Here is a 20,697-nt window from a genome sequence, read left to right on the forward strand (position 1 = left end):
CCCTTTCACACACATATATAAAGGCACACATACACAGGCACTCTCTCACAGATACCGGCGCAGGCACAAGCACACTTTCTCACAGAAACCCACACCGACATCTTCACACACACAGACACCAACACCCTCACTACCCACACCCAGACACACAAAGGTACCCTCTCACATACAGGCCCACACACACTCACAGGCACCCTCTCATACACACACACGCATGCACACCCTCTCATACACAGGCACATAACTCTCACAGGGCCAATCTCTCACACACATTTTGGACCTTTTCATCGGTAGCTGGCTGCACAGCAGGACTTCTGTTGCAGCTCCGGGGATATGCCAGCGGCACCACAGGGCCTCTTCTTCTGCCACAGGACTCACATTTTCTGGTGAGAAGTAGGAACCCCGCTAGCACGTTACTTCTCCATGCCGCTGCTGAACCACGGTAATGACACCCTTCATTTTTTATCACCCAGGGCAGACCGCCCCCCTCCCCCCCCCTTCGTACGCCACTACTAGGCTCAGTTGGGTTTAAAAGGGGATTGAACAAGCAGCTGGAGGAAAAGTTCATAAACAGTTATTATTAGTCAGAAAGATCTGGGTAAACCAGAGCTTATTCCTGTGAGTGAGCATAAAGAAATGGACCTATGCTTTGGGAGTTGCCCAGTACTTGCAACCTGGATTGGCAACCACTGTCGGGAGAGAGGATGCTGGACCTCAATGCACCTCTGCTCTGAATCGGCATGGCACGACTTATGTTATAAGGCGCAAAATTCTGCATAGCAGTCAGTATGGTTAACAATATACAAATCATTACAAATACAATCCAAAAATATATTTAAATTACAAAATAAAAAACATTGAAAGAAACTCTCGTTCTGTACTTCACCATGCACTCTAATAAGAAAATTGTTCAATAAAAGTAAGATCTAAACTGATTTAGATTTTTTTTTAATTTTTGGAACTGCTACATTTCAGGGAGAAAAAAAAAATCTCGAGTGCACCTTATGAAACAAAGCACTGCCGTATTACTATCACATACGAGCTATTTAAGCCTCGAGAGGCCGGGATGTAACCCCGCCGTCGGGTGACGTCATCACCGCGCGTCACGTGCATACGTCATGCGTCCTCTGCGGCCTTCTCCTTTACCCGCGCCTGGAAGGTCGCCGTGACCGGTGCCGGAAGATTCTGTTCCCAGCGGCCTCCATGTTGTCGTTGGCTCCTCGCGCGGGCGTTTTCGCCCCGTATCTGTCGGCCAGCTGGTACACCGTGGCCGGGCAGCTGAAGCCGCTGGCGCCCGGGGTGGCGGTGAGCGCCGAGAAGGTGCTGCTGGACGTGAAGAAGAAGTTCCTGTGCCAGGAGTCTCTGAGCGGGCAGGCGCCGCACGGGGGCTTCGCCGTTACCGTCGGCTTCAAGGGTAAGGTGTGGTGGGAGGCCTGCGCTGTCTGGGGGCCGCCGCCCGATTTTGCGATGGAAGGAAGAGTCGGTGCTTTCTCCGAGGGGCCTGCTGTCCGCTAGGGCACGTTCAGCCCCTGTCCCACCCGGAACTCCCGGTAGCAGAAGCAAACTGTACTGATATCAGCAACCAAAACGTCCACTCTTTTTCTGCCACTGTGAATTTCCAGGAAATTAACTCTGTTATGTATAGGAGGAACTAGACTGTTCTAAAGATGTAATTGGGAATCGGTTATTTACTCTTTCGGATAATAGGACTAGGGTGGCATTCCGTGAAGTTAGCATGGGGCACATTTAAAACTAATCGGAGAAAGTTCTTTTTCACTCAACGCACAATTAAACTCTTGAATTTTATTGCCAGAGGATGTGGTTAGTGCAGTTTGTGTAGTTGTGTTTAAAAAAGGATTGGATAAGTTATTGGAGAAGTCCATTACCTGCTATTAATTAAGTTGACTTATAAAATAGCCACTGCTATTACTAACTGGTAACATGGACTAGACTTAGTTTTTGCGTACTTGCCAGGTTCTTATGGCCTGGATTGGCCACTGTTGGAAACAGGATGCTGGGCTTGATGGACCCTTGGTCTGACCCAGTATGGCATGTTCTTATGTTCATGAAAGTGAGAATTTACGTGCTTACACTTCCACCAATGCCAAAGTTTAATTCAGTTTGTCAATTTAGGGTCTGAGTATGAGATTACTCGCACGTCTTAAATTCGTAGACTTACACTTATCTATCCTGAAGGGTTTTATTTTTTCTTATATAAACTCCAACAAAGTGTAAATGTTTATAATTTAACTCAATTCAAATTATACCTTTTACAATTATTCCCATTTATAATCTACCCAGTTTAGTTTCTTCCCAATCCTGGCTGCCTTGTTGACTCAAAGCCTCTTGTTTTGTGTTTTGTTTTTTCCACTGTCTTGGATTGTTAGCTCTAAAGAAAAGCTGCTATCTCTTTCTTATTTATTTTCTTTATTTAAAGTCTTTTCTATACTGTCGCTAAGTTATATACCATTCTAATGGGTGCAGAGAAGTTTCGGTTACATTAAATCATAAAAAGACTCACAATTGTTTAGTAATGTAGGTCCTGGCCAAGTGTACCTGTAAGGTACTTTTACAGGTAAAAATCACATTCTCTGTTTTACTGTACATTGTGTAATAAAATTTGTTAAAATCTTATAATGCACATTTTGAGAATGGTGCTCTTGTTTATTCCTGTATATTTTTTATTCTCCGGTCTCTTTATAAAAGGCTTGTTTAAAAAGCCATGTCTTTAAACTTTTAAATGTTTTGAGGGGTCTCTGTAATCTGGTCTCTAGAGGCATTGTGTTCCAAAGTGTCTATGTAAAGCACTGTGCATGTCTGTTGATGCTATACTACTACTAATACTAACAATCTTATTGCTATTTTATGAAGTTAGTGTTGGGCGGGGTCCCCAAACTGGGATGTGGCCCTTGACTGAATTTTTTTCGGCTCCTGGAAGCAGAGATGAGTTTGATCTGGCCTGCAGCAGCAGTGACAGAGGGAGCTTGATCTGACCTGCAATGATGGTGGCAGGAGTGTATTCCACTAATAGTGCTAGCTCATACTTGAAGTCAGATGTGCAAGTGGCAGTGCATCAAAGTGGCGTGAGTGGGGCATGCCAGTGCAAAGCCACCACTGATTGGCTGCATTATTCATTGCTGATATTAGTGCTTCTTGTGCAAGTGGAGTCACCTAGACCAAAAACAGGGCAAAAAGACTGTTGCACAGCCATAAGGAGTTTTCAGTTGCTGTGGAGGGCAGTGTAGGCTGGGGGAGGAAGGCGGTACGAAACTGGGTTCTGCGGGGCTGCCAGGGATAGCTAAGTAAGGATGTTTTTTCTAGGAGCTCCCCGCCATGCAGCCATCTCTTCAGAGTTGTGGAGAAAGGGGCATGGACATTGTTCCCTAAGGATGCAGACTTTGAGGTCCAGAGATTCTCCTTATTACCCAAATACAAAGCCTGAATATTTGTACCAGTATTAGACTCTCCAGAAGGGAGATGATTTTTCTCATAAGAGAGGGGGGATTAAATGGAGGGAGAAAGAAATGAGAAAAGGGAAGGAAATAGAGAGGGAGCAAGAGTACATAGAAGTTCTGAGTGAGAGAACCATGCATGCACAAACACCCCCAACTTATCATCAATGTACCCACTACCCCTCCTTGCCTCCTATTTACCCTGGAGGGCAGATATTGGGTAAGGGGGAAAGGCAGGGTCAAGGCTGTTGAGGATGTGCCAGGGTTGCCAACTTTGCAGAAATGTATTTTTATCCTGTATGTAGCTCATACCTTTTCAGTGGTAGATCAAGGCATGTTGTTCAGTCACAGTAAGTATTTTACTGTACCCAGAGGGCTCATATTTATTTATTTATTTATTTAACACTTTTTTATACCGACCTTCATAGTAATAACCATATCGGATCAGTTTACATTTAACAGGGGAATAACTGAAGCGTAACTAAAGTAAAATTGAACAAAAGAGGTGAATAAGGTAAAGTTACATTCAACAAGGAGTAAGAACTTGGAAGCTTAAGTAGCTGGAAAGAAAGTAAAGGCAAGTAATAATTACGAAATACAGTAGAGAATACGGGTTAAAGCATAAGGTGCTTTAACCTAGCAGTGCATATCATAATCGAAGGGAATCATTTACTAAACTATAATATTGTGGGAGGAGCTAAATATCAAAAAGGAGAGCATTCCTGTGATATTTGGCCCATCCCTGGAAAATATTGTAGCAATTTCTCCACAGTATTTTTTTTCTGGCGGAAAAACTGCGAGAAAATATCACAGGGACTGGGGCAAAAACGCACGATGATGGCCCACTTTGCAAGGGGCTGCCATTGTTTTAAAGGGCCAAAAATACCTTCCATGTGGCAAAGTCCGCAGAGGTCTGTTTAGACCCCTGCCCAGCCACTGCCTGTAGAAGAGGCCTAGAAGTAAAAAAAAAAAAAATAAAGCTTTAATAGTGGTTTGGCAATACCCTTCTGGCTCTTCCAAAGCTTCTCCCTTTACTCAAAACTCACCCTCTCAAACAAAGACACCCTCCCCCCGCCTCGGTAGCAAGCCACCCTATTCCCTGATAGTCTTGTGGACCCCCATCTATAGTGTTCTAGTTGGGCCCTCCAGATTGTTTTCCCTCCTTCCCCCCATGGACTCCACCTTAAGAAATTCAGTCCCTGGTGATCCATTTTGCAAAATGGCGTTGACCAGTCCAGCGCTTAAGGGGTACTTTAGGCCGCTGTTGGATCACCAGGGCTTTGAATTTCTTAGGTGTGTGGGGCCCAAATAGACCACCAGGGTCAGTTTTCTATGTATGAAGAGGAGTGGAGTGCCAAGGAATATTGTGTATGTTAGGAGAGGCAGGCTGCTGGGGGGGGGGAGTAGCCTTTGGTTGGGGGATTGGATCTGGGAGATGGGGTCTTTGGTTGGGGGGGGCGTTTTGACTAAAGGAAAGGATTTTGGAAGGGTGGCAGGGTGTCACACGACTATTAAAGATATTTTTCTTTAAAACGCTTTTGTACTTCTAGACTGCCTCTAAGCGTTGGGGTGAGTGGAGATCTAAACAGGTAGTTGTTTGGGGAGAGGCTGATTTAAGCTTGCTACAGTGTGCCTTTAAGAAACATCTCGAAGACATTGGGATATGCTTTTACTGTCCCAATACCCCCAGGATCATTTAGAACTCCTGGGTGGTGTAGTTGGGGGGGGCCCTACATCTAAGAAATTTAGTTCCTGGTGATTCAGCAGTGTCCCAGGGCACCCTTGAATCCTCGGATCAGTCAACACCATTTTTGAAAATGGTGTTGACCAGTTCAGGACCTAAGGAAAGCTTCAGGCTGCTGCTGGATCACCAAGAAATGAATATCTTAGGTAAGGAGGAATTAATTCATGGGGGGAGTTCTTGCTAAAATAATGCAGCTTGCTTTTTTTTTTTTTTTTTTTGACAAGTCATTTTGTTTGCATAGGATTGCCTATGCATTAGCTGCTTTGCATGCATTTCTACATTTTTATGCATGCAAATACATGAACAGCAGCTGATTTCAATAGGGGTCATGTTTTTGGTTTGTTTTTTTAAATCATGATGTTGCCATGATACGCGATTATCATGCAATATATGCTGTTTTTCACACATTTAATCGCTTATCACAGCTTATTAAATGAACCTGAGGCATTGGTGGATGAAGTCACTTGCCCAAGGTTACCAAGAGTGGTGGCAGGATTTGAACCTTGGCTAACCACTATGCTATTCTTCACCCTGGAAATATTTAAATTTAGAAATAATATTATTAACACTCTATTACACCCCTCAGATCTCTTCCCTTTCCCAGCCTTTCAAATCACTGAAAGGGCCAGACCTGCCCCCCCCCCCCCCCCCCCCCCCCCCCCCAAACCCTTCTCAACAAACAACTCCATGGGGTGCTCTTCCCTCCTCTGGTTCAGCAAACTGAGAAAGGACTTTCCTTTTGCTCCCCCCCCTTTCTCGTTGATCTGAAATGTCCTATGTGGCCCTTCCCTTGAAAGGTGGAGGACCCCTGGTCTAGAGTGTTAGTTTATATAGGTAGTAAACTAGACTGTCCCTTTTATGAGCAACCTGATATGAGCATAGGGTGTTAATCCCATAGAGATGCCTGATTTAAAAGTCCTAGCAATTGCTGTTCAAAAAATACTATTAAGCTTATGGAAGTTCTAAATGAATGAATACATTAATACTACAATTTATAATTTGCATTTAACAATAATCACCGGTTATCAGGTATGTAGTGCTATTTCATAGATATTTGAAAATAATTGTATAATTAAGATAAGTTCATCTTCCTTACATATAAATGTTATTTAGCTTTTTGCTTTGTTTAAAATTATTTCATTATTGACATTTAAATGTATTAGACTAAGGAATTTTACTTCCTGCTTATTCTGTTTCATTGTAAACCGGTTTGATATACATTTTATGCAGGAAAATCGGTGTATAAAAACTAAAAATAAATAAATAAATAAATATTTGTATTCTTGCTCTTGGTGAATAATGTACTTCTATTTTTCAGTGGTTAGGCCCAGTTAATCATCAGATTGGTGTCATGCGTTTGCATGTGAGCATTCTTATGCTTGCAACAGTACTTTGTATATGGGAACAAAGATCCTAATATCTTAAGTTCATTTGAGTTTTCCAATCTAGTTTTGAATGTGCATTAAGCAAGCAAAAAAATGAATTATACAGATTTCACAACTGTAGGCCAGAGACTATTTTCTGAACAGTGTTCATTATTTTATTTTGTTTTTTAAAGGCTGCTGATCCTCTTTCAAGTCTTCCAAAATCTCTTGCCAGCCTTATGCTACTACCTGGCTTTAGAGGAAGATGGCTAACCTTTTTATATATTTTTTTAAAGGTTTTGTAGTTTCTATGAAATATCACTATACTATTACTTCTCTATCTCACTTTGATTTCGCTCGCTGCTTCAAAGTTCTCAGCATGAATGTTGCAGCTCTGATTGAAATGTGAAAGCTGATTGGCAGCTTGCAATCTGCCTTCACGGCTTTATAGGAACTATATACTTATTCTTAGTACATACCTGGAAACTATAGGGGGGGCATATAGGACTGGGTTTGCTATATTGAACAATTGCAATAGTTTTAAAATAAGTTAGTCTTTCTTTAACCCATTGAGTCCCTGTGTCCTATTTAGAGGACAGATTATTAAAAACATTTGGGACATAATGGGTTAAACACAATGTCCCTTTCTAAAGTGTATTTTGGGGAAATAGGGGTCACTATGAAAAAACAAGATTAGATGACTGCTCATCACTTTTTATAGTTATTGCTGTGCACCCACCTCAACCTGATCGTATATGTTCTCAGTCTCAAGGTAGCAAAACTGTGATAAGGTGGTGGCCAGAGTCAAGAGGGATGTTACAATGCATGGAAAGAAGCATAAGTAGGAAAAAAAGAGGTGAGGTTATTGGTGAGCCCTTAACTAGAATATTGTGACAGATTCTGGAGGCTTTACCTCCAACATGAAAGTGTGTGGGACTGGTCCAGAGAAAGTCTATTAAAATACTGCAGCATCTACATCAAAAGCCTTATGAGATGAGACTTAAGAACCTAAATAGACCTATTTTAGAGGAAGTATGGGAGATAAGATATATAAATGCACGAGAAGGAAATGCTTTTCAGAGCAAAGAAAAGCAAGTTTGCTTACCGTAAACGGTGTTTCCGTAGATAGCAGGATGAATTAGCCATGCTGTCTGGGAGAGCGCCGTGATCCTGAGTAGGCGGAGTTTCCTCAGCTGAGCACAGAGTTTTGACTGTGTGTCTGCGCGGTAGTGTTCCTGCATGGTTCCCTCACCTCTTCAGTTTCTTTGTAGCCAAACGAGAGAGGTAAGTTAGGTAAATATGTATGTCTCTTTGTGACAGTCGAGGGAGGGAACGCATGGCTAATTCATCCTGCTATCTACGGAAACATCATTTATGGTAAGCAAACTTGCTTTTTCCCGTCGATAGCAGGGCTGAAATAGCCATGCTGTCTGGGAGTCCCAAGCTCCTGGGTTGTCCATGTATTTTTTTTTCTTGGAGGTTTGTACAGCAACCCCTGAAGTGGTAAAGTCTCATCTTTTTGAGTGATAAGACTGCTGTGCCTAGTGCTGCATCAGAGGTCGTCTGTTGTTGGAGGCAATAATGCGATGTGAAGGTATGAATGGACGACCATGTTGCCGCTTTGCAGATATTAATTAAGGGAACTTTGTTCAAGTGGGCAACTGATGCTGCAGTGGTGTGGATTTGGTGTGCCTGAGGCTTTGTGAGTAGTTTATTGGAACATTTATTGTAGCAAAAAAGTATGCAATGGTCTATGCAAAGGCTATGGTCCTTTTTGAGACTGGTTGTCCAGGATCATTTAGGTTAAAAGAAGGAATAGTGGAGAAGGCCTCAAAGTTGATTGAGTCCGTTTCTTATAGTAAGCTAACACTCTTTTACAGTCCGTGTGCAAAAGCTTTTCACATTCGTTAGTATGTGGTTTTGGCATAAAAATAGGTAGAGTTATGGTTTGATTAAGATGAAAAAATGTTACCATCTTAGGTAGAAAGGAAGGGTGAGGACGAAGGGTCACCTTGTCATGGTAGAATTCTAAATAAGGGGATTAGTGAACCAAGGCTTGTAGTTCGCTGACTCTCCTTGCGGAAGTTATGGCAATGAGAAAAATTGTCTTCCATGTCATATATTTGATGTGGCTAGAGTCTAATGGTTCGAAAGGTGGAAGCAGTTGTTCCAGTACTACATTTAAATCCCATGGAATTGGAGTTTTAGTCACTGGTGGGTGAAGTCGTATCATTCCCTTCATGAATCTGGAAATTAACGGACGGTTAGAAATTGGAAGGTTATTAAAAGGTCCCTGAAAAGCTGCTATAGCATTGATATGAACTCGTACCGAAGTGGTGGCTAATCCTGCATCATAAAGTGTGTGCAGGTATTGTAGTAGTTGAGTGGAAGTGGACGAAAAGGGGTTTGTTTTTTGGACTACACCAGTTCAAGTACCACTGCCACTTTCCCTTGTAATTGCGTCTGGTTGAAGGTTTTCTTGAAGCAATAAGAATATCCTCCAGTTGAGAAGATAAACCTAAGGGAGTTAGTATTTGCCTTTCAGTCTCCACGCTGTGAGATGAAGGGATTGATTCATGGGGTGAAGTAAAGAGCCCCCTTCCTGTGTCAGATGTGGAAGATTTTGTAGCGTTATTGGTGGATGAATGGAGAGTCTCATGAGGTACGCATACTAAGGCTGTCTCGGTCACGCCGTGGCGATTAAAATCATGTCTAATACGTCCTGGATGCATTTCTGAATCGTTCGAGATACGAATGGAATGGGAGGGTAGGCATACATCAAACCTGGTGTCCATGGAATGAGAAAATCATCGGGAGCAAGCCTTTGATTGCTGGGGTAAATTGAGCAAAAGGTCTGGATTTGTCTGTTGGCTTCTGTAGCAAAGAGGTCTATTATGGGGAAACCCCCACTGTTTGAAGATATTTTCTGCCACCTCTGAATTTAAGGTCCATTCGTGCGGATGAAAAATCCGACAGACGATCTGCTGTTACATTGTCCAGACCTGGAAGATAAGTTGCCTGAATTACTTGGGCTTTTATTGTCCAATGTAGAATTTGTGTTGCTTCCTGACACAGAGTCCAGGAACCGGACCCTCCTTCCTTGTTTATGTAAAACATGGCTACCTTGTTGTCTGTATATACCATGAGGCTTGATCCCCGTATCTGAGCCGAGAACGTTTGAAGTACCATCCAAATGGTTCGCAGTTCTAAGAGATTGATCTGGTATGTAGATTCCCTGAGTTTTCAGGTCACCAAGATGGGCTGCCCAACCTTTGTTGGAGGCATCTGTGGTCAGAGTGATCTGATGAGGAGGTAAACGGAATGGGGCTCCCGAAAGGTTTTTGGGAAGGAGCCACCATCGAATGTCCTCTTTCATTGCGTTCGTAATTTGAATTCTGGAGCTGAGTGGCTGTATGAATTGAGACCACTAAGCCTTTAAACCCCATTGTAAGCGGCGCATGTGAAGTCTAGTGTGAGGAACCACGTAGATTGCTGCTGCCATATGACCCAGAAGTTGGAGAACCTGGTGTGCTAATGCCTGGTTTCTGTAAAGAAGACTGTGGGTCAACGATTGTATGTTCTGAAGAGCGCCTATGAACTGAAGTAGTTGAGTAGGTTGTAGGTGAGACGTCTCGAAATTGATAAGAAATCCCAACCTTTGAAGGCATTAGATCGTGCGTAACGTATGATCTTTCAGTGTAGACTGATCCGATGCTACTATTAACCAGTCGTCCAGATAAGGAAAAATTTGGATCAAAAGTTTCCTGAGGTGAGCCACCACCACTGAATACTCTTGGGGCTGAAGATAGGCCAAATGGGGAACCTTGTATTGGTAATGTATATTCTGAACTTGGAAATATAGGTAAGGCCAAGAAGACGGGTGAATTGGAATATGGGAATATGCATCCTTCAGGTCGATGGAACATAGCCAATCGTTGGGCTGAATCAGCGGTAGGATATTTTTGAGAGAAGTCATTTTGAATTTCTCTCTGTATGTGTTTGAGTAGTCGTAAAACCAGAATGGGACCTAGACCCCCCTGACTTCTTTGGAATAAGGAAGTATTGATGAAGACGGATGATCTGTATAGATTGTTGAATTTGTAGGTTGTTCAATTCCGCTGTGAGGGATGTGGAGTGGGATTGTATCATCCTCTTCGGAGGAAGGAGTGGATTGAAAGTTTAGAGAGTAACCTTTTTTTTTTTTTTTTAATGTTTAGTACCCACTGGTCTGATGTGATGGATTCCCAATTGTGGAGAAAAAATTGAAGGCGTCCTCCTATGGATACTGGTAGTGGTGGTGGCTGTATTAATTTCAAAAAGAGGAAGCTTGTTTTTGTTGAGGGGCCGGTGTTTGCTTTAATTGCCTTTGTTGTCTGGCAAGACCCCTAGAAACAGGTGGAGCTGTGTTCCTCAGTGGGACATATGGTTGAGGTCTGTACTGGGAATATGGTCTATTGCATGGTCTCAAATAATACCGACGACGGTAAGGATAAAATCGATGTTGAGATTTGTGAGGCTCTGCCAGTGTTGTAAGCAAAAGTATAGCTGCACTTTGTTCCTTCAAATGGGAGACTGTCACCAAATTTATCTCCAAAGAGATTGTCTCCTATGCATGGAATATCAGTGAGTTTCTCATGAACATCAGGGCGGATTGCGCTGGCTCTGAGCCAAGCGATCCGTCTGGCTGCTATAGCCGAAGCGGACGCTCTTGCTGAAGATTCGAATGACTCGTAAATGGACTGTAGTAAATGTCTGAGACCTTCTTCAATATCCAAGAAAGACTGTGGAAGCGTGTTGTCCTCCGTTAGACATATTGGACGCAGCTTTGGAGTGATTCAAAGAGGTACTGCGTAGTGTAAAACTGATGATGTTGTATTCTGTTTGTGAGCATGGAGGAGTGATACACCTTCTTTCCAAAGTCATCCAGACCTTTATTCTCTCGGCCCGGTGGTGTGTTCGAATGCAACTTAGTACGCTTAGCTTTGGATAAGGCTGATTCGACTACAATAGACTGATGGGGAAGTTGGTCAGACTCATAAATTGTAAAATTACGCATCTTTTACATAATATCAATTTTTCTGGAAGTAGCAGTTGTCGAGAATGGAGTTTTCCAACACGGAGTGTGGAGGTAGAGAAGTGGGCTCGGGAGGAGATTCAAATAGTTTTAAGATCCCTAGCATTTCAGCCCTGGGATCAGGTACTCTTCCGGTTTCTACCTGGTGAAGACTGCCTACTTTCTCAATGAATTTTGCATAAGTCAAGTCCTCCGGAGGAGAATAAGGTTCAGGGAGACCTTCCAGAGGATCAGATGGCATTCCCGTTGAAGAATTCAAAAAGTGAACTGATTCCGGAGAACCCGGGCTAAGTGGTTGGATTGGTGTATGTTCCTTGTCCGGCTCCAGAGGTTCAACATATGAAGGCGCAGCAGGAGAACCATCAAGTGAATCCTGTGGTGGAATTTGTTGAGCTTTTTCCAGTTCTTGGAAAAAAGAGCTGAGAATATCTGAGATTTTTGTCGTCATAGATGCCGCCAGAGTACCTTGTGGAGGAATAATGTAATCTTTGCTTTGGGGCTTTTGTCGGAATTGCTGCAAGCAAAGTGTCCTCAGACGATTCTCCTTTTTGTTGGTCCTGAGTAGGAATAATTGGAGAAGGGCGAATACGTTTTGATAACGGAATTTGCAAAGTAGGAGAGAGTCTCTTAGCTCTAGATACAGATGAGAGACTGGCCAAGGAACTTTCACTGAGTGGAGTGTGACCTGATGATGGAGAATCAGATATAGATAGACCTTCAACATCCACATCAGAACTTATAGTGGAGATTGTGAATCTCGAGAGTGCTGTCTCCTTGCTGTAGTCTCTTTTTTGTCTATTGCTTTGATGAACCTGTATGGTGCAATTTATGATGATGTTCATCTGATCTACTGTGGTCTGGTGACTCCACCTGCATTCTTTTTGCACCATGTACCTTAGGTATGTCGTGCAATGGTCTGTGCGCCGTAGATGCGCTGTGTGATTGGCCATGCGCCGTGGATGCTCCGTGCGCCGTAGGGCGCGTCGAGGATGCGTCGTCACGGTCATGCGTCGTAGATGCAGCGTGCAATTTGAATGAGCCGTGCGTCGTTGGAGCGTCATCTGTTTTTGTTGCATCGTGCCTCCTTTTCAACGACGCTGACGGCGCAGTTTCTAACTACGCATTCCCCGGATCTTTTTGCCAAAGTACCGCTGCCGGATCCCTGGCTTTACTATGAGGCCTTGAGGGTGTGTGAGACCCTGGCCTGGTACTTGGGACGGCTCTTTTCAATCCTGCTTCGAGGACGCCTGCTTCGAGTGGGCCTTACCAGACTTCGCCAGTCCCGGCGAAGAATGTACCGAGGATGGTGGGGCCGAAGTGCCCTTCTGTAGTCTTTCCATCCTTGCGGCCCGGTGCCGCTGGGCTCGCAGAGACATCCTTCCGCAGTCCCGACACGACTTTTGGTCGTGGTCCAGGCCTAAGCAGATGTAGCAATAATTATGTCCATCCGTGATGGACATAGTTTTGCCACACTGACAATATTTAAACCCAGAGGGCTTCGGAGCCATCTGGGAAGAGAAATCCTGAGAAAAAACCCGAAAAAATTTGACGAAAAAATGTCCTGTCAGAAAAAGAAACAGCTAGAGGAAAAAATCCCACGGGCAAATGGCTCGCGGAATAAAAGAAACTGAAGAGGTGAGGGAACCGCGCGGGAACACTACCGCGCAGATGCACAGAGTCAAAACTCTGTGCTCAGCTGAGGAAACGCCGCCTACTCGGGATCGCGGCGCTTTCCCAGACAGCATGGCTAATTCAGCCCTGCTATCGACGGGAAATGCGCTTGAATTGTGGTTGCCATATCTGTCTGGCAGTGAGATGGGAGGCTGGGAGACCCCCTGGATATCAGGTTTTCAGAGTATCTACAATAAATATGCATGGGAGACATTTGCATGCACTACCCCCATTGTATGCAATTTCCTCATGCATATTTGTTGGTGATATTCTGAAAATCCAACTGGCTGAGGGTCCTCTAGGACAAGTTTAGGACCCATGGCTCTAGAACAGTGGTTCTCAACCCTGTCCTGGGGACCCCACCAGCCAGTCGGGTTTTCAGGATATCCACAATGAATATGCATGAGAGAAAATTTGCATGTTATGGAGGCAGTGTATGCAAATTGTCTCTCATGCATATTCATTGTGGGTATCCTGAAAACCCAACTGGCTGGGGGGGTCCCCAGGACAGGGTTGAGAACCACTGCTCTAGAACAAAAAAAAATTCAGTTGGTGCCCCTAAGCTCCCCATGATTTTATTGCCTTGGGAGAAACACTCTCTCTCCCCTCCACTCTGTCTGCAGGGAACCCTCTCCTTTGTTGTTCCCCACCCTCCTTCTTCCTGTCCTGAAGTGAAAAGGAAGGGGCTAGGTGGACAGAAATCAAATCGGCTATAAAGTCCTGGAATCATTTTTGGAAGTCTACAACTGCTGGTGTCCCACACCTTGCAAAGAGTCACCCATTTCTATCTGTCAAACTTCCCCCACCCCTCTTTCATTCAGCCTCCACTGGGCTGCCACTTCTTTCTTTGGTTTAAGGAAACAGCTTGTCCATTCTGTTTCCATTAGTCTAGATAGTATACTATAAGTTCAATGAAAAGTGATACTTCATATATTCCTCCAATTCTTTGAGTATTGTTAGTTTGTAGAAAATAGAACACTATAAAGTCCATTTTCAATGGGCTGCTGAATGGTAAAATTAGCCGAGTAACTTTATACAGATATTCAGCAGCACTATCACCAGATAAGGTTGCCACTGAATATACCCACTGAAAGTTACCTAAATAATTTTAGCACATTGATTTCTTTGACCAGACTTGCCTATCTAAATTTATCTGGGAGTGCTGAATATCAGTGCTGCTCAAATTTTAGCCACTCCCCCAAGAATGATCCCAGCCCTGTCTATTTTAATCTAGCTAAATTTTATCCAGATAATGATTTTCTGGGGTAAAATGTACCTACTCAGCAGGGAGAGAAATTTAAACTGTGGGTCATTCAGTCGCCTGCAGAGAATATCTACCGCTATAGCTATATTCAGTTTTAAATTACTCCTTGTGCAGCATTAAACATAAGTGTTATGGTCCATGTTACCTCTAATTTATTTGGTGCAGGTGTGCACTGTTGTGCACATAACGTTTGGAAAGGGGGGGGGGGATGTCTCATCTTGTTAATTTCATAGCATGCACTTTATCCTTTTCAGTATTTCTAGGACTAAATAGCCACTCCCTGTTAACTTGTTTCACACCTCCCTCATGATTTTATGAGCCTATATCTCGGGTCTTGACAGATTGTCTCTGGATCTAGGCACTAACTCATAAAGCTAGGAGCAAATGGCTGGAGATATGAGGTTTTAGTTCTTGATTTGATAAGGCTTTTTTCCCATTCTGTGTCTAGGGAAAACGTTGAGTAAATCAGTCCATTCATTTCAACTTCATGTGGATCCCCACCAGTATCCCACTGAACCCCATCCCACATGTTATACAAACTCTTTTGCTCTCTCGCTTTCTCTCCACACACCCAGCCAATCATCCCGTGCCCTCCTCCCACTCCCTCCCCCCAGCCAGCTTCATAAAGCAGCATCCTGACTTCAGGTGCTTACTCCTCTTGTCTTATTTTCTTGTTGCAGCTACTGCTGTTGGGGAAACAGCTGGTCCCTTTGGTCTGCACTGCATGGCTGTTAGTGAGTTTGAGCTGCCTAGTGCTTGAACTCCTTCTCTGGCATTGCAAGACTAGAGACTGTGAAATCAGCCTTGCAGTTTGGGCACTGTATGGCTCCGACTTCGAGTGTAGACCCTAATTGGAAGAAAAGAGCTGGAAAGGGACTCAAAAATTCTGGGTGCCATGGTGACCTTGTCAAGTCCTGTTCTATCTTATCTCATCTGCTCTCCAAGCAGAAGGGCACCAGTCCACATCCTGTACCACATTTATTGCCACCCTCTGTATTTCTTCCAATTCTGTCTTACCTATTCTTCCATTGTATTTTTCTGTCTTAACTTTCCATTTCGTTCTCTTATTCTTCTATATATCATCCCTTATTGATATAACACACCCTTTTTCATTTTAATCCTTTTTGCCACCAATTCGCAATTTCTCTTTTCCTCCCTTCCCCAGCAACTGCCCTGCCTTCTGCCTCTCTCAGGTAATCTGAGTGGTAGGAGCCTATCCCATGACTGCTGACCATTCTGCATGTTACGTTGGCACTGAAAGCATGTTGAAAACACATCCGGTATATCCTTCCTGCTGATCCTATATGCTGCTCTCATGCATTGTGAGAAGTGTCGGCGCACAAATTTTCAACATGCTCATGATACAGAGAGCAGTCATTAGCTATGGGACAGGCTCCCATCGCTGGATTATCCCCTTGTACAGGTCCTTGGTGAGACCTCACCTGGAGTATTGTGTTCAGTTCTGGAGACCGTATCTCCGAAGAGACAGACAAGATGGAGGCGGTCCAGAGAAGGGCGACCAAAAAGGTGGAAGGTCTTCATCAAATGACTTATGAGGAGAGATTGAAGAATCTAAATATGTACACCCTGGAGGAAAGGAGGAGCAGAGGTGATATGATACAGACTTTCAGATACTTGAAAGGTTTTAATGATCCAAAGACAACGACAAACCTTTTCCGTAGGAAAAAAATCAGCAGAATCAGGGGTCACGATTTGAAGCTCCAGGGAGGAAGTTTCAGAACCAATGTCAGGAAGTATTTCTTCACTGAGAGGGTGGTAGATGCCTGGAATGCCCTTCCGGAGGAAGTAGTGAAGACCAGAACTGTGAAGGACTTCAAAGGGGCGTGGGATAAACACTGTGGATCCATAAAGTCAAAAGGCCGTCAATGAAAAGTGGGTGGCTCGCCAGAATGACGGCTACTGCCTGGAGATAATACCCTTATTCAATAAACATACACATGGTTACTGTGACTCCAACAGCAAGAGGAAATGTGGAAAAAAGGATTTGCACTCACAAAGCGGGGAGTAGCTGGCTTGTTACGGCGGTTACTACCCCAAACCAAATAAGCCTGATACTTCACTTTCAATGCATATCCAGCATAGCTCTCTGCTTCAACGGTAGGGGAGAAGAAAAACTGATACTTCACGCATATCCAGCATAGCTCTCTGCTTCAACGGCAGGGGAGAAGAAAAACAACCAATAAGGGCTGAATAACATAGTCTGGGTAAAACAAATAAGCATGGGTGTAGCTTGCTTATTGCGGCAGTTACTACCCCTACTACCCCTAACTAATCAAGCTTGATATTTCACTCGGATGCAGCTCCATCACTGCTCTCTACATTAATGGCGGGGGTGGAAGGGAAATAGAACCAAAGAGCTAAGAGAAACAGATAAGTATGAGAAAAAAATGTGTGAAGCTTGCTGGGCAGACTGGATGGGCCGTTTGGTCTTCTTCTGCCGTCATTTCTATGTTTCTATGTCACTTCATCATTTCTATGTATGTGCACAGCTACTGGAAGAATGCTGTGCAACCACAAATGCATTTATTTTAGAGGGATTAACAATAGAACCTTCATATTATGTGGTGATAAATCATACAAAGAAAACCCCTTCACATCCAACATATTCATTTAAATTCAGTTATCTTAGTGAGACCATCATATTTCCAAGCTTAAAGTATATCACTTAGAAGTAGTTAATAGTATCAGTACTTTGCACCAAAAGTACATATGTAGTGTAGCCCATCAGTTTTAATCATTGGTCTCCTAAAAGAGTCACTTTTTTTTTAAAGGCTTTTTGTTGCATTTAAAAATTTGAGAAATGAAGTACATTGATACTTAATGCAGTACATTACATACCTTTATTTTATTTGTTTTATTGTGTCTATGTACTGCTTATCAGGAAATCTCTACATGGTGTACAAGTCCAAGCCCGACACGGTCATTTATCGATATCCTTCTTAGGGGTAATTTTGCAGTGGGAAAAACTCAGGAAAATTATAAACTGGTTTCTGAGTTGGTCTGAAGAAATGGGTAATTACCTGAGTCCTGTTTATGGAGCTTTCTTCTGTTTCTGCTATTCTGTCTTCTGGGGAGGAAAACATTTGAGAACCAAGAGCTCACAGAAGGCCAATGACTAATACTGCACAAGTCCAGGGTCACTCCTGTAAGAGGATGCGGTCTCGACACCACGAGATAATCCAGCAGAGCCCATTTTGTTAGATGATAAATCCAAAAAGTGTCTGTGAGAGATGATGATAGAAAAAGGATAAGGTATACTAATTGGCTAAAAGTCTTTCAAGGTTTGATCCATAATGGCAGCTTCTTAGGTTCCTAAGGGAATAATTGGCAAGACACTTGCATTCACATTACAGAACAACTGTTCTGAGTAAGAACTCAATGTTAGCTTGCAGGTTTACTGCAATAAGTTCTGTTAGCAAAGCTCTCCTGGCAGAGTTTGGGGAGTCACCATGGGGAAAAGCTGTTTCAGGTAGTGTCCCCAGGATCATGTCCAACGTCAAAGTCCATCTGGGTAACTCCTTGAATATTCAGTTCCATAAGGTTCCAATGTTGATCTGGATTGGATATTGCCACCTCCTATAGACTCAGGATTGGTGGGATTCAAATGATTCTCATATGCTCATTAGAGTCCACCAGCAAAAGAAGTCAGAATAATGCCCATTTCATCACTAGTTTCAGGCTGGATACAAAGTTTTTACCAAGGACATGTTCTCAGTTCTAGTCCAAGGTTCTCCTCTCATTTGGGAGGTGATGAAAACTCTCTCTGATATGAAGAAACAAACAGTCTTTTCTCCTCTGTGTGGAAAATACTCGTAAAGATGCCAAAATCGTGGCTGTAAACTCCATGTCTGTGTTGTAAGCCTGCAATTTTTATTCAGTCTGTGTGCAAAGCAGTAGGCCTCATATTCATGATGCACATCCTGTTTAGGGTCTGTGGCCTTTACTTTACAGGACAGATTCCCAACTAGGGTAGGAAAAAAGCCCACTGGATGGGTGAGGGATAGAAGGGGAATTTTTTTTTTTTTTTTTAATGATTTGATAGCTGAACTTTGCAGGGCAGGAGAAGAGGGATATTTTTATGGTGGTTGACTGAATGGAGGAGGGAAAGTGAGGAGGGGATTTTTTTTTTCTTTTGTGAAGGGAGAGGGGTGTGGGATGTGGGTTTTTTTTGTTTTAAGTAGAACATTTTCTTAAACTGACTAGTTACCTTCTTAAAATGACACAGACCAGCTAACAGGGCTGACACAAGAGTGGGGGAAGGGGGAGTATATTCCTTCCGCTCTTTAATTTTCTGAAGGGCCCATCTCCCCTTCTGATCAGTGCTGCAGCTGGTCCACGCAGTTTCTGGAAGAGAGCTAGCTGAGTCCTGGCATACAGAAGCTTGAGAAACACTTGTTGGAATCTTTCCTCCACTCCCTGTTTTTGTTTTTTTTTTTTGTTTTGTTTGTTTCATTAGAGCAATAAATGGTGAGGCATTTTGGAAAGAATTTTACTTAGCCACTCCTATTATGACTCAAAATAATTTGTGATGCTGTGCTACTTCTCATGTCAAACTTATGTTCATATAAACCCGATGCATGTAAATAACTGGCATTTCTTCAAAAGTGGAAATGTTTTAAAATATATATAATATAGCTAAATCTTGGGGCAAAACTGTAAAAAAAAAAAAAAAAAAAGTTTAAAAAAAGTGAAGCATAATGAAAGAATACCTGTTGGAAGAAATGGTTTACAAAAAAAGATGGATAATGATTCTCCTTTAAATGAAAACCCTGACTTTCTCAAAGAATTATCTGCACAAATGAGCTGTTGGTTTGTTTCTGCAATCTCTTTTCCTTTCAGCTTTTTAATCTGTTTTTGTTGTTTTATTTTGTTAGGAGCATCTAGTGTCCGGTTTGCTCACAGCGACGTTACAGTGCCAGATTTCTCAGATTATCGTCGACCAGATGTGTTGGACAGCACAAAGTCATCTCAAGACAGCAGTGATTCTAGAAAAGGATTTTCTTATTTGATAACGGGAGTAACAGCTGTTGCCACTGCATATACGGCAAAGAATATTGTCACCCAGTTTGTCTCGAGCATGAGTGCGTCTGCTGACGTGTTGGCAATGTCAAAGATTGAAGTCAAGTTGTCCGATATTCCAGAAGGCAAGAACATGGCATTTAAGTGGAGAGGAAAGCCTCTTTTTATTCGCCATAGAACCCAAGAAGAGATTGATCAGGAGGCCTCAGTCAACCTGGCTGAGCTAAGAGATCCACAACATGACTTGGACAGAGTGAAGAAACCTGAGTGGGCCATACTGATTGGTGTGTGCACTCACCTTGGCTGTGTGCCCATTGCAAATGCTGGAGATTACGGTGGCTATTACTGCCCCTGTCATGGGTCGCACTATGATGCATCAGGTAGAATCAGGAAAGGTCCTGCACCATATAACCTGGAGGTCCCATATTATGAATTTCCTTCAGATGACCTTGTGGTTGTTGGTTAATACGGTGGCGGTTAAATCACAGCCACTGTTTAGCCCATGGTGTGCACACTTTGGCTGGATATATTTAAGAAGTTCAGGTTCTTTAAAGCTAGTTAATCTTGAACACGTAAGCATTGATAATGTGGTGTCTCTTAAACATTGCTTTCAAGCAAGAGGCATTTGATGTTGAATGCATTTAATGCCCACTGGTGTTTAAGGTATTAATAAACAATTATCAAACACTGATGGTTTTGTCATTTTTTTTTATTGGTGCTTATAAGTAATCTTTTCTGCAGAAAATATCTCCTAGGGTTGGTAAATAATTTAGTGTGTGTAATTTGAATTACATAGAAAAACACAAAGCTGATCATAATTTTTGGCTTCAGTGCTTTCTGTACAAACCAATCAAGTTATTAAATTGTAATGCACAATTCAAACAGCTTTATTTTATAGTGTTCCATTCCAACCCTTAATGGCTGCAACATTTTATGAATTTTTACATAGTGGTTGACCTGGTGCCTGGTCTCTCATTTTGCATTGTGTTTGTGTGAGTTCCGAAAAGCTAAGCAGAAGCTGGCCTGGGCAATATTTGAATGTGAAATCTCATAGAAACATTGGGTACTGCTGGAAGTGGTGTTAATGG

The 20,697-nt window shown here is 42.9% G+C and overlaps 1 protein-coding gene across 1 annotated transcript; it reads left to right on the forward strand.

Moving 5' to 3' along the window:
• Positions 1 to 1,105: 1,105 nt before the first annotated feature.
• On the forward strand, positions 1,106 to 20,331 carry LOC115095148 (cytochrome b-c1 complex subunit Rieske, mitochondrial-like). Its single transcript, XM_029608451.1, has 2 exons — positions 1,106 to 1,414; positions 19,465 to 20,331. Exons 1-2 carry the CDS (start codon positions 1,204 to 1,206, stop codon positions 20,073 to 20,075), a joined length of 822 nt encoding a protein of 273 aa, XP_029464311.1. The 5' UTR covers positions 1,106 to 1,203; the 3' UTR covers positions 20,076 to 20,331.
• The last annotated feature ends 366 nt before the right edge of the window (positions 20,332 to 20,697 follow it).

Source organism: Rhinatrema bivittatum, chromosome 7 (genome assembly GCF_901001135.1).
Source record: "Rhinatrema bivittatum chromosome 7, aRhiBiv1.1, whole genome shotgun sequence".
NCBI classification, from domain to species: Eukaryota; Metazoa; Chordata; class Amphibia; order Gymnophiona; family Rhinatrematidae; genus Rhinatrema; species Rhinatrema bivittatum.